We start from the raw sequence: 19185 nt of genomic DNA, 5'->3' as shown, positions 1-19185 counted from the left end.
GCAGTATCGGCAAAGTTGGGCACAAAACGTGGAAAGTACGAGCAAAGACCCAAGAAGCTCCTCAGCTCGCGTTGTGACTGCGGTTGTTTAAAGCCGGTAACTGCAGCGACCTTCTGTGGGTCTGGTCGCACCCCCTGCTTGTCCACTAGATGCCCAAGTACTAGCGCCTCTCGTTGGCCAAAGTGACATTTCTTTGAGTTAGGGAAAGGGCAGCTTGTTCAAGGCACGTCAGAACAACGTCCAGTCGATGGTTGTGCTCTGCAAAGGTGCGGCCAAAAATGACGACGTCGTCAAGCTAACATAAACAAATCTCCCATTTCAGGCCGCGCAGTACCGTGTCCATAAACCGTTCAAATGTTGCAGGCGCGTTGCACAAACCAAACGGCATGACGTTGAATTCAAACAAGCCGTCTGGGGTCACAAAAGCGGTTTTCTCTTTGTCAGTTGAATGCATGGGTATCTGCCAGTAGCCCAATCTGAGGTCTACAGATGAAAAGTAGGATGCGGAATGAAGACAGTCGATAACGTCATCGATCCGGGGAAGTGGATACACATCCTTTTTCGTCACAGAATTGAGACACCGGTAGTCGACACAAAACCTCCAGGACCCATCTTTCTTTTTCACGACGATGACCGGCGCAGCCCAAGGGCTAGAGGAATCTTGTATGACGCCCTTGGCTATCATGTCATCGACCTGTTGAGCGATGATCTTGCGCTCTGACGTGGACACGCGGTAAGGCTTCTGCCTTATGGGATGCGCGGGCCCCGTGTCGATCCTGTGGCGAGCCCGCGTAGTTGGAACGTGAACTTTGTTAGCGTTCTGAGCGAAATCAAACAATGACGCATGCTTTCGAAGGACGCTGACCAGGGCTTGACGCTTCTCTGACGACAATGACTTGTTGATCATTTTTAGAAACAGCAACGAGTCTTCAGCACCGTGCTCTTGGGATTCATGGGACGTGTCATCAGTAAAGCGCCTTTTCTGAGACTGGTATCCACTTCAAAAGAGGCAAGTCGGATACCGCTGGGTAGAACAACAGACTGGGAGGCTAAATTTGACACCCATGGTGTAGTTGTTCCGCAGGCCACAGAAAGGACGCATCGAGGTACGAGCACACTTTTCTTCACAACCATCGAAGGCACAGGCTCAACAATTGCATCAAATGTATCGGCGTTGACACCGCAAGCAGCAACTCGTACTCTGGATAAGGAACGTGCCGGTAAGACAGTATCTTCAATGACGGCGAGAGTGCATGAACATGTAGCAGGTTGGTCAGCAAGAGGAGAGAGGAAAAGCTCGCCGGTACCGCAGTCAACAGTGGCACCGCACTGTTGTAGGAAATCGAGACCAAGAATTACGTCGTGAGTGGATTTAGCAAGCACTGCGAATTTGGCTTGATACACGTTATCGGAGAAGTAAAGGTTCGTGGTGCACACACCAATAGGTCAGAGCAACTCGCCACTCACAGCACGAAATGTATTAGAGGTGTCCCAACGAAACATCACTTTACGGCCTAGTCGGGTTTTGAAATGTTGGCTGATAACAGAGACACTCGCTCCTGTGTCCACTAAGGCCAAAGTAGTAACATTGTCCACTAAAACACGAATCTTATTATGACACATGGTGACTGGCGGAGGCATAGGGGCATGTAGCTAAAGATGACTAGCGACCGCACCTCCATTGGTCGCGCCGCCTAGTTTCCCGGCGGCGGTGACGTGAGACGCCGTCGCGGAGATGGAGACCTGCGCTGGCGTGAAATCGGCGGCGTCAAGCTCCGCACAGAAGCTGGTGAGTCGCTTCGGTAATTCGCCTGGTAGAGCGTCCTGCTATCAGAATCAGAGGACCAACGTGTCTCGTCACCTTGTCGGTTGCCCCGCCGATAAAAAGTACGCGGTCGTTCAGAGGACGGTGGTGACGTGCGACGGCGGTGAGGACAAAATCGGGCGACGTGACCGCGAATGCCGCATTGGAAGCAGATGGGGCGTTCACGGGACGCACTGAAATTGTCAGTAGGAGGATAACTGGCACGGCCATCCCACTCTTGAGGAACTGCAGGCGGTCTGCGTGAGTAACCGTTGTGAAACTGCTAACTGGGATGCACGTTCGTAGTATGGTTTGACACTCCTGGACGAGGCGCGAAGTTGTAGGGATCTACGGAGGCGGCGGTAATGGACGTCTCACCAAAGTCGCCGGAAGAGAAAGGCTCTCGAACCCGAGGAGTCGAGAGGGAAACCGCCTGACGTCGGTCAAGCTCTTCACGCACCACTTGCCGAATCATTGAGGCGAGGTCGGATGGAGCTGGGACCACGTCAAAACTGGCGACGTTAGTCACGTTGGCCAGGCGACCGAACTTCGGTGTGATACGCCGAGCTTTGAGTGCTTCAAATGTGCGGCAGTGCAGAACGACGTCCGTTACGGATTCCAGACGGTCTTTTCCTATGAGGAACTGGTACACGTCCTTGGCGATCCCTTTCAGCAGTTGGCCAACTTTATCCCCTTCTGACATCTCAGGGTCCAGGGCCTTGCACAATTTAAGCACTTCCTCAATGTACGCAGTGCAAGTTTCGCCGGGGACTTGAGCTCGCTGCATTAGCGTTTGCTCTGCACGCTTCTTTTTAGCTGTCGGATCTCCGAAACACTTCTTAATTTCGTCTACGAACTTCTCGCAAGTTGTAAAGCTTTCTTCATGGTTTTCAAGCCACACAGACGCTGTTCCCTTGAGGAAGAAGGCGACGTTGTTAAGCTGGGCGGTGGCATTCCAGCCATTGAACCGACTTGCTCGCTGGTAGAAGCTGAGCCATCCGTCCACGTCTTCTCCGTCTTTTCCAGCGAAGGTGCGTGACTCGATGTAGGGCTGCCATGGAACGCTGGTAGAAGGTGGCGGATTGTCCCCGTCAGAAGCCATCTCTGGTGGCAAACCGGCAATTCGGCGACTTCGTCCGTCGAAGCTCCACGGATTGCGCCTCAGCGGTCGGTTCGTTGTCGTTCTTCGGGGGCGCCGTTGTTTTACCCAGCACCGTCCACCAAAACTGTTACGATGGGGTGCGTTTATTTAAAGATGAATCGATGAAAAGGGGCAAAGGGTTGCCGCGCCGACACCAAGCCGCTCCAAAGACAAGCGCACTTCGTTCTCCTCTTCTGTCCTTCCGTAGCTTTTGCGTAACAATATATTAAAACGATGACACCTGACGTAAGCTATGAAAATAAAATACACATCTCACGAGATTATTGTAAGATTAAACTGCAAGAATATTCAATTAGCACTACGGTCGCACAATGGGCCCTTGTACGCAAGGGCGGGGAAGCACATGCCTTAAGTGCAACAATTGCAGCAGTAGCCTCTAATAAGAGGCTGTGCTACAAATCACTTGTGCATATACCTTCCAGTAAATAAACCATTCTTTTAAAAAGCTAACAGTGATTTGCTATCAAAAAGCGGGTCAACGTCAAGGAACATTGCTGGGTGGAGTGGAATTTGCTGACGGTATGGTATGGTAAAGTGCTTTTTTCTTTTACCTTCTATTTCCCGACATTGCAGCAAAATGTGGATGACAGGCAACACCTTGCCACATTTATTGGGTCATCACCTGTTAACGGGTATGTGCATCGGCCGCGTGCCTAAAAAAATGCGTAGTTGCCATCGATGATCGCATAGATAGCGACCGCGGTTTTGACTGCAGTTGTTGCAGCGAATGGATGGTATTGCAGAAAATGCAAAACTCCCAGTCGCACGCTTCGATTATTGGATACACGGGGCTGCTTGGTCTACATGGTTTGCATACATGCAGGACTTGAAAATCGTTGTTTTGGTTATAGTGCGGTACCACTTATAGTGCAGATATTCGCAACTCCGGCGACTTACGTTATAAGCGGTCTACACTGTATTTGCCAATGTGTAAATACAGTATAGCCAAAAAGCCATTTGAAGAACGTGATCCACGCTGCATACAACTCTATTTAACAGCTCTTCATTCACGCCAGACGTAAACATAATTTTGTACATGCGCATAAGTTAACGTGTGTACTTGTATGCTTTAGTTATGCATTTTTGCCCCTTCGATATCGTCAAACTTGCAGTGCATTTGCACATCTGCTACTGTGTTCTTGAAGATTGTTTGGTTGTCAATGTTTCCATTACATAAACAAGGGTGTATTTCTTTTCAAGTCAACCACTCTATATTTCTTTTGATCACGTTCCTTTCAGTGTAGATGACCATTTATCTCAATCAGATAATTAACACGAAAGAAAGTGTTTTAGGAGGAGGTCTGTAAGTTGATGGGAAAACCAGACGTGAAAGGCGCTATCATGAAACACTATGCTGACTGGGCATGGACATTTTTGGAAGAGTACGCTGCTGTCGCTGCACTGTTAGCATAAAATGACATACGAGGCTATTTAGAGATGTAAGGCCAGTTGGCAAGCTTCAAGAATTCACAATTATGCAGTAGCAGAGTGTTCATTGTTTTCAAAATAGCATGAAGCAGTGCAAGCCACATGAACTGAACAGCTTACTTGAAAAGTACGTACAGTGTAGACTACTTATAACGTAAGTCGCCGGAATCGCGAATATCTGCACTATAAGCGGTACCGCACTATAACCAAAACTGCGATTTTCAAGCCCTGCACGTATGCAAAACATGTAGACCAAGCATGTAGACACGATTTGTACTATCGTGCGCACATCGCGATTACATTTTCGCCAGTGAGCTGGCAAAAACGCAATCGCAATGTAGCCACTGCTCTTCAAGCTCGACAACTTTGCACTAAGTCAAAACGATACAACTGTTTGCCACAACCACTGCGGAAAAAACCATGACCGCTATCGACGCGATTATGAACGGCGACTTTGCGGTGCTCAAGGCACGCGCCCGACGCAGGCACTGAGTCTGGACGAATTAATTACCATTCGCTGCAACACCTGCAGTCGAAACCGCGGTCGCTATCTATGCGATCATCGATGGGGACTACGCAGTTTTTTAGGCACGAAACTACTGTTCGCCGCAACCGTTGCAGAGAAAACCGCGGTCGCTATCGATGCGATCGTGGATGACGACTACGCAGTTACGAAAGCCTGCGGCCAACGCAGTGTTATGCGCGGCGGTAAACGCAAGAATACAGGCTTTAAAGACACAAATAGGTTTGAAGCGTTCCGCGTTGCTGTCATTCACGTACAATTTCAGCTGATGGCTGTGGCAATGCGGACCGCTTCGTTTCGGTTGGCCGCTAGCGCCGTTCTTGCTCTTTTGCGTCGCACATTTGCGGCGCTCCTCGCTCACTGAGCTCTGAAAGTAGCCCGAATTAACCGATGTGCGGTCAAATAAATCCGAATTAACAAGAGTTTGATTGCATTGAATAAAGCATACGTCGGCCGGGAGCACGCACCTTGTTTAGAAGCGTGCTCGCTGCCGCCCTTGTCGGCGATATTTTCCCGTGGAAGCCGCATTATAACCGGTATTTCGGCTCATGCGGCTCCACTGTATACATGGAGTTCTATACATGGAGTTCTATGGGAGGGTAAATGGGAGTCGGAAAAGGCCGCGTTGTAGCCAGTTCTGCACTATAAATGGTTACGTTATAAGTGGTCTATACTGTATGTTGTTTTCAATAGTGCTAAGCAGAGTGAGCCGTGCAAAGCGAACATGTAAGATTTACAAAAAGTCCCGTCATGTGGGCGCAACCATCCAGGAAAATGCGCATAGGTAACTACTGAACAAAATATTGCTCAGAAATCATTGAAGATGATTTCAATGTAAGTAAAAACGAACGAGTGAGCAAGCTACAGTCCCGCCGTTTCCGACTGCAATTCGGTTGGGCGAGAGGTTGTTCATATCGCAAATCCTACCACCGATCCCCTTCAACCAGAACAATTAGCACGGTGCAGAACATTGTTCCTGGTTGTCCTTCCTACACGGAATGCTATAAATGTCTTTCCAGACTCCGTTTGGTTGCTATAGCCAAAGACGCAGCAACCAGGTGTGATGCTCTAAGGTGATCTCTGGAGCCTGCGCTTACACGCGTTTAATGAAGCACCAAAGTGCTGCTAAAAGTCTGTCCACGCTGCGTGTTCAATGTGCGTACAATGAAGACGCTTGGAAGGGATTTGGAGGCGAGAGGTCAAGTAGCACGAGTGACCCAATCACCGTGGCAGCGGCAAGCGGAATACCAAAGGCGATCCTCTAAAATTTTTTTCCAGTGCCTCTAGCCAAATATTTTCAAGTGTGCCCTCAAGCGGTCGTTAATTAATGCATCCACCTGTTTGTCCTGCTGCTGAGGGGGGGGGGGGGGGGGGGGGGGGATGTTATACACCATCTCCATAGCGCAAGGCACAAAACCAACGAGAAGGCAGGACAAAAAAAAAACATGCCAAGTTGTTTGTGCGTTGAAACTCTACAGGCATACAACAAGCAATAGTTACCCAAGGTGAAGTTTAAGTGGGCATCCCAAAAATCTCCAAGGCCATCTTGATGCACAGCTGCTAGTGCATACTACACAACAAGAAATGTCTTGAGACTTTGTTGAGGCACACTGATGATACACAAGATCAGAGCCAATATGGACCAAAACATAAGCCTACGATTCACTGAAAGCAGCGGTCACACATACCAGGTTACAGGAAAGTGCACAGCAGTACCAATGTTGGCAGCGCCGTCGTTTTGAGGAACAGAGCCAGGACACGTATTGTACACATTCGTTTACGTGCAGCCCCTTTTCACACACAAGAACGTTTCGCTACACCTGTTCAGGCAATGGGCAACAAGCTGGGTGGTGCTGAGCTCACCATTGATGTACTTGGTGGTGAGAATGGAACGCAGCTCCTCGGCATCCTGTGCACTCTTCTCCTGCAGAACAAAGAAGGCATTTTTAGACCGTACCCAGATTAACTGCACATCCTATCCAGTAGTGGGTGCCCACCGTGTGCTCTTTAATGTGCACCTAAATCAAAGCACAGCAGCATTCCATCGCTATAAAAATGCGACTGGGAATCTCAAGGTAAGAAAACGGCTGGGTGTGCCATCTCCTTTCTAGTGCATCAACTAGTCAGTGAAAAGAGTCTACACTACCCTGAGGGCAACAATAGCAGATAAGTGCTGCTTGATGATAATGAAATTTAAAATACACTCCTGCTACAGTTAGAAACTCACTGCAGAAACTGCATACGGGAAGTGTTGTGAGTATGATAATCCCCTTAAAAGTTTCTGAAAAATTTATGCAAACCCCTAATTATTGCTTTACTTTCCATAGATGAGAAGCTTATTTTGCTGTATAGCATGAATAACACAGGATGAACAGGCCAAGCAGACAACACACAAGTTTCATTTGGCAAAACGTGTGAAATACATGCAGTAGACTTTTGTTATATTGGCTAATTCAATTTTTCAGTTAATACTATCTCGTTCGAAACTCCTGGCAAGCGCCCATACATTCTATGGACCAAAGCTTTCGGTATTTCATAGTGGCCCTGACCAGATTATTCAAACGTGACTGGTCAGCACAAACACGCCCGACTCTAATGTTGACCCCATTCGTAAACACAATGGCAGCAGTCAGTGGCGTAGCCAGAAATTTTGTTCGGGGGGGGGCTCAGGTTGCAGCGCGGCCTCCTCCTTATAGAATTTGTCGAGGGATCAAATGCATGAATAATAACTGCATTGCCAATTTCATTGTATATTAGATGCTACAAACGAATTATTGAACGCTGTGCACTGTCCATTAAAATATGTATGTTTTCATAACAGAATATATTCGTATGCCCCAAAAATTGTGGCAGAAATAACTGATATCAATGCTTCCGTGTTTTTTTTGTCTAATTAATAAGTAAAGAAAACATCACATGAACTTTAGAACTATTGACCCTTTTCACGGAGCAGTTTGTTTTAGAGAAACGAGATGGCGCTCACGGCGGCGCGCCATACCTCTCCTCAGCGACCGCGCACGAATACGAAACCATTACCGATTCTACCTTGCTTCTGTGCGATCAGCTGTCGGAAATGCAACTGAGTTTTCGCTAACACACTATCCTCCAATCATGCTAGATTGAATAATGTGGATTGAAGACGTGTGCAGTAGTTGGCTGCAAAAATAGTGACTGGCATGTTAAGGAATAGAATGAATCTGTGTGGCGAAGTTCGCGGACCGCTGCTGCAACTGCCCGAACGTGTTTGCGGCACTTCGTGATGTACGGCTTTCCTCGAGGATACAGAAATTTGCTCATCCGCCAGCCTTGTATCGCTAACCTTCATAGAAAGGGCTTCATCCCCAGAACGTCGGCAACAGTGAGTACCACTCGTTAAACAATGACAAAGGGAGTAGCGCCGCTTCCTGTCATAGTAAGTTTCGCGCACGTTATCTATACACATCTATCCAAATGGCAGGAAAACTTACGCCCACTCTATCGCCGACGTATCAAGAATAAGTGAATAGACGCACACTTGAATATATGCGCACTGTATACACACAATAAATGACGGACTACGCCTATGGCGCACCAATGGTCGAAGCTGAATGTTTCGTGACGGTCCACAAGAGTAAGCTAGTTACTAGCTGTAATATATATTTGCTACAAGGTATTACAATCTACAAAACATCTACGTTTCAAGCCTTGTGCGCAGCAAGAACAAATCTATCGGATTCGGAACTGAGTAAACCCGCGAGCGATTACGCAGAAAATAATCAGATAGTGGCCGCACCAAGGAACTTCACTGAGTCAGAAACTGACAAGCCACTGCTTCAAAATATTTGCCGAATAAAGAACAAAGAGCAAAACACACTAACCCTGACTGAATTCATAATCGCAAAGCTTGGAATGCATATTTAGCCCCGCTTTTAGAAGAAGCACCATATAAACTGCCTGCGCCGTTTGGACATAGCTTAATCAGCTCCGCAAGCGCTTTTGCATGTTCTCTGAAGCTGTGATCAAAGCTTCGTGTCGTCCACCTAGTCACCGTCTACGATATCTCCGAAAACAGAGGTTTTCTAAGTCGCGCCGGCGTCATACACTTCCATTGTAAACAAGGAGGCAACGGAGGCAGTTCAGGCAAGCAATGGATGCGTCACCACGTGATCAAATATGGCAGCGCCCACGGGATCGCCGCGAAAAGGGTCAATACCAGTTCGAAACCAGCAAAGCAGTGCATGCAGCTTATATGAAAAACATAAAGGCCATAAAATGAATAAGTTGAGGACACATATTTTGATGAATCTTTGTCATTCAAGAACCTTGTTTACATTTTTGTACATATACAACGGCCAGGAAGAAACCTCAATGACGCTATCCCTCGTTGCAATCGATTGCGCAGGAGCAGCTGTAATTCGTCGTGTATTGTAATTACACCGAGATAATACTCGCAGCAGTGAGTACAAATAAAAAGTGGGAGTTCTGCAAAGTATATATTAGAAATGCGAAGATAGAATGGAATATATAAATGCGAAGATACAACTCGCTAAAGGGCAAAAAAAAGAGTCGCTCGAAACAAAGTTCACTGCTTGTATACACAAAACCTCGCAGTAAGATATTAAAAAATACGTATGAGTATCCAATAAATCTACGTATTTAAGCAAACGTCAGTGTATATAATGCATCAAATATGACAAATAAACATGTTGCTCAGTCACAGAAAGTATACTTTGCGCACAGAAAGACAGATGATCCTGGCAAGAACATAACTATGATCGCAGAAATCGTGATATGTACTTGGGCCATGCAGCTGTCGCGACAGTGCCATGTGGGTAGAATAATAGAGGAATAATGCATAAATCAGTACGAAAATGTGTAATTTAACTGCCTGCACAACGCCAACAATTATTCTGCACCCAAAATTAAAGGAGGGTATTCCTTCGTTTCAAAAAAGAAATAAAAGCAGGTAGCTGAAAAGGAAAGAAAAGGACAAACGAAGGCCACAGATGATGCGGTAAGTTGAACTACCCAATATCCGAGTGTTTTTGGCGAACGCCGCGTGGGCCGGGCTTTCACTGAGCAAGGTCGGTCAAAATTGGTTATTGGTATCCTCGTAATTTTTGTATTCGCATGATAATTGTGATCATGATGCTAACTGCTGGAATAAACGGCGAAAATTTCTGCGGTTTGAAAAGCTAATGAGCGGTCATACGTTTTCATAATTAAGAACTTATGGACCTGAAGGAACAGTGCTTTTTACTTGCATTGATTTTTGCTGCTTCGCTTTCTAAAGGACAAACTTCTCTCGGCGGGAAAGTTGAGCGAAGCGGTCAATGACTTTGGACACGTTGATGCCGACGTCTCTGTGGGTGTATAGAAGCGCCAGCCTAACCATGCGTTCCACAGACATTGTAGAGCGCAAGTAGTTTTTTAGCAAATTCTTGTTAAAGAAAATATTCTCTCTGAGCTGGCAGTGGTCACTGGAAGGGTGACTAGAAGCTGCAGCAGTATTTACACATTTACATAGAACCTGCTGTCGTAGTGAGAAATGGGCATCTATTCCGGTGCTAAAACCTAATACACTCCCTTGATGTCGTTGGCATACTTGTTTAGGTACCTTGCAGAAACAGTAGGCTGTTCGATTCCAGCGATGTCCGTCGTTTCGTCAGGAAGTATGGAGAAGCAGCCTGCTTTTGAATCTAAGCTTTCTTTGATAATGTCACCACAAATTTCTATAATTTGGTTTTGTGCGTCTGGGCTTAAATACGAGGCAATACTGGGGCAACTTTACAAATGGTTCTTCAGATATGTATCTCCACAATCAGCTCGCATGCGAAGAAGCACTCTGAAAATGCCTGTATTTTCAGCAGGGGCATTGCTTAAATCCATAGGGCCCCTGTCCCTGTGGCCACGGAGAGCCAGACCTTGTCGCCCACAAAAAAAAAAAAAAAATCCTCAATAATAGGCTGTTCACTTTCTTCTGTTCTCTCATATTTTACTTTGCCTGCCCTGGTCCAGCTGATCAATCACATTGGGCACGCTCCCTGAAAATGTTTGGAGAAAATTATCAGCTGCTAGCTGACAGTCACAGTGATATTTAGTATTTTCGTGTGTGTGGGAGATTGCGAGCGCGCGCTTCTATTTATGGAATGGCTTGGACACAAGCGTTCCAGTGCGCGCACGGTGGCCCAAGTTTATAAGAACATTAGCCCCATAAAGTTCTAGAATTGAAAATCTTTTAAAGCATGCCTTCGGAAATGTCAGCGCACCTTTCGCCTCAAAAGTTTATGAGAACTTTATACCCATAAAGTTTCGTAATTGAAATCCATACGCTCCGTATATTCCGCGGCCGCTGCGAGATGCCGCAACGCGCCTGCTCGCTATCGAAAAGTCGAAGTTTGTGCTCGGATGGGGCTCCTTGCGTTACGTGACTCCATGTGCAAGGGCGTTGTAACGAAATCCAGCCCAAGTTCGCAATGTTTGTGCCGAAATGTTTTTTCGAGCGTGAAAAGGACATTGTAGACAAAATCCAGAATGATTGCCGGCCTCGGTGGTAGTTTTGGTCGGCGGTGCATGCCAGCACGAAAAAATTTCGGGGGGGCTGAAGCCCCATCAGCCCCCCCCCTCGCTACGCGCCTGGCAGCAGTGTCTATCTCAGTGGTGCTAGCGGACAGCAAATGTGTTGAACAGACATCAGCTCCAACTGAAAAAGCCTATTTTCAACCTGTCATTAAGGAAAAAGCCGAGCATGATGGAAGTAGCGCTACAAAACTGCACGCAGGAAGGAAGAAAGGTCCCACACAAAGTGCCCAACTTTCAACCGAGCTTTAATGGGGAAATCGTGAAGCTTAAGTATCGAACAGAACAGGTGCAAAAACCATAAATGAAAAAACATTATCATGGGATGTAAATGAAACATTTTTCGGACGAGCACAAGAAACAAGATATGTACAGCTGTTAACAAACATCCTCAGGTGCAGACATCAAAGAAAGGATGCCAGATGAAGCACTTAAGAAGGTTGTTGCTTGTAAGCATGGAGTAGTGTACAAGATACCAAGGACATGTGGCAGATGCTATATCGGCCAAACTGGACATTGTCTAAACATAGCTATTCATCACAATGTCCCCCTTGTTCCTATTTGGTCCAGCCACACACGGATGCCAGCCACTGGTGGTTAAACCAAGTTTGTTGAGCGATAGCACGGTTTTGCTTGCTTTGGGAAAGGACACAGACACTGCTCGGCACCTTCAGCAACTACCGCATCTGCAATTGCACCACAAGACAACACACAGACACAGCTTGGCGCGGCAGCAGCCACGAGCGAATTGATGCTGCGTCTCGCTTCAACGCGAACTAAGCATCGAAAGCACAGTGCACATGAAGCCACCAGCACTCGGCAAACTTTGTACACATCACAGATCACTTTCAAGATAAGGCGACCACGCAGCGTACGCAGCAGCCGCTGGTAGTGGCAGGCTAAGTCTCAGTTTGACCTTGGCTGAGCAAGAAGGTCAGATTTACGGAACCAGGTATTTTCTGGGTTTGTACCTGGAGTAGAAGAGCTATCGCTCTAAAAAAGATAAGTCACTTTACATGCCAAGCTAGCAGAAACAAGCGACCTCGCATGTTTGCGACGTTCTGGAGAATCGCATGCATTGCAGGATGAAATAGCGAGGTTTTTAGTCATGGGTCATAGTGAAAAAGTATGGGCCACCATCCCATTTGTGATGTTGTGGAGTCATTTGATAAATCATCATCAGCAGCAGCAGCAGCCTATATTTATGTCCACTGCAGGACGAAGGCCTCTTCCAGAGATCTATAATTACTCTTGTCTTGCACTAGCTGATTCCAACTGCCTGAAAATTTCCTAACTTCATCACCATACCTAGTTTTCTGCAATTTGATAAATACACAATATTAAACACACAAGAAACCATACGGGGGACATGTACAGTATTGACCACTTATAACCTAACCGCTTATAGCGCAGGACCCGATATAATACGGTCTTTTCAGACTCTCATTAATTTTCCCATAGCACTCTATGTATACTCGTATCACTTATAGTGCAGCTGCGGGACACGAAATACCGGTTACAGTGTGGCTGCCTGGAAGTTCGGCAGTCAACCTAGACGGCAAATGCTCCCCTCAAGCCACAAATACCGTATTTACTCGAATCTAACGTGCACTTTTTTCCGATAAAACAGGTCCAAAAATTGCGTGCACGTTAGAATCGAGTAAGACCCTAAATCTGCGTTACCATATAGCAGTCCGCATTTCAAAATGGCCGCCTCGCACGTGCGTAGAGCCTAGTTTTTATCGAGCCTAGCTACCGTAGCTTCCTCCATGTGCTGCAGTACACGTGCTTAGGCAATAGTGTACCGTCTGTCTTCACGTTCTCTGCGTCTGCTCTATCAGCATGAAGTACCGAGTTCATCATGATGCCGCATTTAAAAGCAAAGTGATCATATGTGTAGAGACGGACGGAAATCGGGCCGCATTACGGGCCTTCGGAGAATCTGAAACTTGCGTTCGGGACTGGCGCAAACTGAAGGAGAGGATTTTCGCCAGCAAAGCAATGCGGAACGGTTTCAGTGGAACAAAGCAGGACGTAATCTGCGACGATCCACTTCGACAATACGATCCCCTTGGCCCTATCTTGAAAGCAATCTGCGACGGGGAAAGTCCGCCGCGCGCCGTGTTTTCGCCGCTTACAGGTCGCGTTGAAGCGAGAGGCATGATAGCACGAAGGTCAATTCGCTCGCTGCGCTTTGTCACTCGAGCGTTTTGACAGTTCGTTTCCGCAGTCAACGAGTGAGATGTGTTCATGTTTGCCTGTGCGCGCATGACACCATGCTTGTTAAGTAAGCGAATATGGAACCTGGAGCGTCCATTATCGCAATAAAATATTTGTTTTGGTTATAGTGCAGTACACTTATAGTGCGGATATTTGCGACTCTGGTGACTTACGTTATAAGCGGTCTACACTGTAGTGGTCCACAGACAGTGTTGTCTGAGCTATGAAGCTAAAATTCACTGGTTCATGGGCCTTTTTGCAGTCGCAAGAATCGAAGGCATGCTACATTTTTATTGTTAAAAAGTCACGATTTCTATTTTCTTTTGGAGCTCTAATGATATCTCTATAATAGTTTGCTGCTTCGAATCAATAGAAAGTGAGTGAGTGTTCAATTTGGGGGCATGTTAGAATCAGAAAAATATTTCCAAATAAATCAGCAGTGTGTTTTTTTGTTTTCTTCTGCCTTTTGTTAATTCGACCTGCCAGATAACAATGAATTTTGTCAGTTAATCATGCATCATCAGAGAACGCTACAAGCGCATGTGTGGCTGCGTGAGTGAACTGATTTCATGATGTAGGAGGCTACCTAAACGGCCAAATGAATAAAATTACGTTCATTCATGCTATAAGCATCCTTTACTTCAGTGGCGACGAAGTGATTAACCTATTGGCCAGGCAACAGTCATGATAATGCGGGCTGGGCCTCCCACTTTCGATGAAGGGGACGGCAAGTGAGAAGCATATCGGGTGCGATTAAAAGCTTTCTTTGAGGCCCATGAGATTGTCAATTCAAAGAAACGTGAGACCATGCTTGTTGTCACCCTCAATAACAAGACAGTGTATCTCCCAGTGGGCCACTATGCATCAGGCATGATTCAGGATTTGACATACAAAGCAGCAGTTGGCAAACTGGCTGAGTACATGATCCAAAAGGCAATGAGATAGTGGAGTCGTCTTATCGGTTTTTCACAAGGAATCAACGAGCTGATGAGTTGACCATCGATTTCATTATCAAATTACAGAAAATGGCTAGCAGGTGCAATTTCAGCCAAGTACTAGACAGAATGCTACCCGACAGGCCTCTCTGCAGTCTACGAGATGCTGGGGTTCTTGGGAAACTGCTAACAAAGTCCATGCTGCAAGAAGCGGCAGCTAGCTGCTGAGATGGCAGCACTCAATGTACAACAGATGGGGCCAAGCAGCAAGACCATACATACATTACAAACAAAGCAAGAGCGACAAAAGTCCTGCCAGACTGGACGGTACAGACAAGCAAACGTGCACCAGACCGGCTGCCTTTGCTGCAGTAGTGGTTACCACAAGACCGCCATATGCAGGTTCAACCGTGCTGAGTGTTTCCATTGTCAGAGGAGGGGGCATATAGCTATAATGTGCAACTGCAAGGCACGTAAACAAGACGTACCTCACTGCAAAGAACCCTCCTCAGTCAGCGAAGTCTACGGACAGTTGCTGTTACACTTGCAAGAATCATCAGTAGGCCTGGTCGACCCAATGTTGCAAACATAGATAGGGGTGCCCGTCAAGATGAGAGTCAGATGCTCTCTCACAATGACTTCCTTGAATGACCGACGCATTTGCTTCAGTCGACGGACAATCCACGCTTTCATCGTATGCAGCGACGACTCTTTCTGATTTCTATGGTTTCCAGGAGGACCCCGTAAACTGGGTGCGTATCATCGAGTCTGTCGCTATTCATACAGACGATGAGAAGAGGTACCTGGCAGGAGGGCACCTCAGAGGTGCCCTCCTCAGGCTTGGAATCTGTTCGAAGGACGGGCCTAGCTGACCTAGTCAAGCACGGCGCTACTCTCTGCTTTCGAGAACCTGCCAAGCACCTATGACACTCGCTTTATGCAGATGCAGTCACGCTGACAAGCTCCAGATGAAGACATAGCATTTATGACAAGCTCCTTGCCACGTGTAAGCTTACCTCCCAGCGGCCAAGCACGACCCCACACATCCTGTCGGTGCATGCTGCACACACAGCACCTGACATGTTTGTTCGCAGGGCTGCAGTCTTACAGCTAGACAGCATCAGGCTGCCACCACGCAGCCGTTTGCTACCTCCCAGGCTGCAATGTGGCGCTCCTCTGTTGCTGCACTGCTCCAACGATGGATTGCACACTACAAGACAGCAAATGCGATACCAGAGCACCACGCTGCCGTTGCTGTCGTCGGTATCAGAGAGCAGACAGCACTTGTGCACACGAGCGCCGAGTGTTCGGCGCTGCTACGGCGACACGCCCCTCCCACTCCTGGACTCGGCCACCCTTGTGAGGCTTAGGGGGAACGTACAGCCAGCAGGTCTGCGGCTACACAGAACTGCTGGTACAAAGCGTCTACGCGAGGTCCCCGTCTTCAACAACTTGCCTGCCGACCTCATTTTAGGTGCGAACTACATCCTTTCTGGTTACATGCAACTGAGCATGGAGGGCAGTAAAGTTGATCTCCGCTCCCCAACCTCATGGGCGCCACTCACTGAGTCACAGAGAAGTGAGCCTTCTGGCAGGAAGACCCTTCCTAGCGTTTTCGAGCAACATAGCACCCTGTTTGCCGACAACAATGCACAACTTCACGGTACTGACTTGCTTGAGCACCGCATACCGACAGCCAACCCCCCACTATATGCGTACCACTGCGATGGTACACTGAACGCGAAGGGACTGTCGCTGCCGAACAAGTACGCAAGATGCTAGCTGCCGGCATGGTTGGGCCATCGTGTAGTCTTTGGGCCTTACCTGTTGTCCTTGTTCACAAAAAAAAAACAGCACTTTGCAGTTCTGTCATGATAATAGAGAGCTCAACAAGCATACTATGCCAAACACCCACTGCCCCGCGTCGACGATGCCATTGATACGGTATGAAATGCAAGAGTCTCTATAGGGCTGGGTATTGGCACATCAATGTCACTGAAGAAGACAAATTTAAAACTGCGTTTTTTACACCCTCAGAGTATTACGAGTTGAACAGTATGCCGTTTGTCTTACAAACAGCTCCCAACACGTTGAAACGTGCTATGAACACTGTGCTAGGGCTGCTTAAAGGTCTCGGCTGTGTTGTGCACCTAGATGATAGCTTAGTTGTGGGCACAACAAAAGGATAACATCCTCAGAACCTAGACGAAGTTCTTGGGAGGCTCCACAATGCTGTATTCCAACTAAACTGTGGGAAATGCCAATTTGGACTTGCAGCCATCTGATACCTAGATTACACCATCTCTGAGAAAGCTGTCGAGCCTCTCTCTGGAACGATATCAGCCTTTACGAACTTCCCCACTTAGACGTGCATTAAACAGCTGCAGTCGTTTTTGGGCATTGCATCTTACCTGTGAGAGTTTGTTGCTGACTTTGTGTCGACAGCTGCTCCCCTTACTGACCTGCTCAAGAAAGGAGCACAGTTTGAATATGCCAATCGCAGGAATGAACATCCTAATTTCTCAAATATCAGCTGACAGATTGGCCTATAGACGGTTTAATCCAGCGCCACCGCGCTCTAGCAACGCTGTGCGCTGGCATCCGGCGCCCTTAGGAAACTTCCGGTAGCCGTTCCTTTTGCTGTTTTTGCTGGTACTTGTTCACTCGCGTGCTCGTCCTGTGCATATTGCTGTGTTATTTTTCGGGTATATCGATATAAGTGCGACTTGTGGCATTCAGTGTGTTGCGTGACGGCGAGTAGCTCTTGGAGCATCGACTGTTTTCATTACGTTTACTCGTCAATGGTGTTTTTCAAATCTGGGAGCCCACCAAGAGCCCCCAGATTTGCTCTGCTCACTTCATCCAAGGTATGTTACTACGTGGAGTAGCCGGACTGCTATAATGCTGAATAATAAAAGTGCTACAGCGCGATTGTTCTGGCCGTATTCGTGTAAGTCACGCGAGAGCAGCTCGACTCTCGCCCCGAGTTTGCCCGCTCGTCCAGTTTCTTGCCTCGGCGTGGATCGCCATGCTACGAACATGAGTTTAAATTATTGTTTAGCGGGTGCCATGCTGCCGCCGTTTTATTTTAATGTTTTTCGTATCTGGGGCACAAGTGCACTTCTGCAGCTTTACTACCTAGGTACATGTGCACATTGGTTTATCATGTTTAACGTCCCATAGCGACTCTGGGTATGATGGACGCCGCAGTGGAGGGCTCCGGATAATTTCGACCACCTGTGGTTCTTTAACGTGCACTGACATCGCACAGTACGCGGACCTCTAGCATTTCGCCTCGATTGAAATGCGGCGGCTGGGGCCCAATCTCGTGCCCAACACTACAGGTTTCATTTTGTGAGAAGTGTGGTAAATTAGTGAGCATTTAAGTTAGTCCCATTTCAGTCGACCTAGGCTTCTTGCACTAAATGACTTTAGAGAATGTACAGTTATTTGTGAATGCATATTGAAAAGCCCAAACAAGGCAGATGACGCAGAAAATATGTTTATGTACACATGCACAGCTTACCACTTCATCCTCCATCTTGCAGCTATAAAAGTGCCATTGCGAAGTGCAAAAACGCCCGTGTGCTTGTGTTGTAGGGCACGTTAAAGAACCCCAGGTGGTCAAAATTAATCCGACACCCTCCACTACGGCGAACCTCATAATCAGAACTGGTTTTGGCACATAAAACCCCAGAAAGAAGAAAAAAGTGCCCCCCCCCCCCCCCATTAAAGTTTTTCTAGTTTTCAGCAGTCCCATTACCTGCCTTGAAGACAACAGTCTGCGTTCATTGCATGTCATCATTAAGATGCTCCGCTTGTTGCTCCGGGGTTGTAACTGAGGGAAGGTGTTTGGAGCCCGGCGAAAATGAAAATCGCACATCATCGTCCAGCAGATCGGGAGGCTCTCTGCCTCTAAACATCAGCTTTTGGCGATACCGATCTTTTGCTTCGGTGCTAAGCGCCTTAAAGTAGTCCCACATCATCTCGACAATATTCACAATGTAGAATCAGCTCATCACATATTCCACCAAGCAGTGAAAACATCGACACGCCGGCCTCACGTCGCGCATGCCTTCAAACAACATAGCCGGAAGTGCTTCTAGCTCTTCTGCCGAAAGTTCCAATGGGGCAACCAATCAGCGGCAGGCGAGGTTTGTTTGTAAACACTGAAACCGTCTATACCGAGCTACTTCAATGAAATGCGAACCACAGAGATGCACAGAGACGCTAGCCATGTTGGGCTCGGAGCAGTACTTGTGCCATGCAACCCAGATGGTGCTGAGCATGTCGTCGCCTATGCAAGCCGGAAAGTGTAAGATGCTGAACATCACTACCACTCCAATGAGCTTTAGACACTATCTGTTTGGTCGCCAATTTACGGTGGTAACAGATAATGCAGCGATTTCATGGATGTTCGCAAAGCAACATCTGAAGCACAAGTTCTTGCATTCGATAGTACGACTCCAAGAGTATGGCTACCACATCCAACATCGCACCAGTACTTTGAACCAAGTGGCTGATGCATTGTCATGAAATCCTAGTGAGGACAACT

At 47.3% G+C, this 19185-nt stretch overlaps 1 protein-coding gene across 3 annotated transcripts in view; it reads right to left on the bottom strand.

The window, feature by feature from the left end:
- The window catches only part of LOC119445378 (general transcription factor 3C polypeptide 3), a 501836-nt gene that overhangs the window by 464337 nt on the left and 18314 nt on the right, over window positions 1-19185 (bottom strand). For all 3 annotated transcript variants that reach the window (XM_049664501.1, XM_037709688.2, XM_049664502.1), the window contains exon 3: window positions 6781-6841. In XM_049664501.1, the coding sequence (XP_049520458.1) occupies window positions 6781-6841 (61 nt within the window). The remainder of the gene's footprint in view (window positions 1-6780; window positions 6842-19185) is intronic.

This window comes from Dermacentor silvarum, chromosome 3 (genome assembly GCF_013339745.2).
Source record: "Dermacentor silvarum isolate Dsil-2018 chromosome 3, BIME_Dsil_1.4, whole genome shotgun sequence".
Lineage (NCBI taxonomy): Eukaryota > Metazoa > Arthropoda > Arachnida > Ixodida > Ixodidae > Dermacentor > Dermacentor silvarum.
Note: the sequence above shows the minus strand (reverse complement) of the source record. Positions and strands in the feature narration are given on the sequence as shown.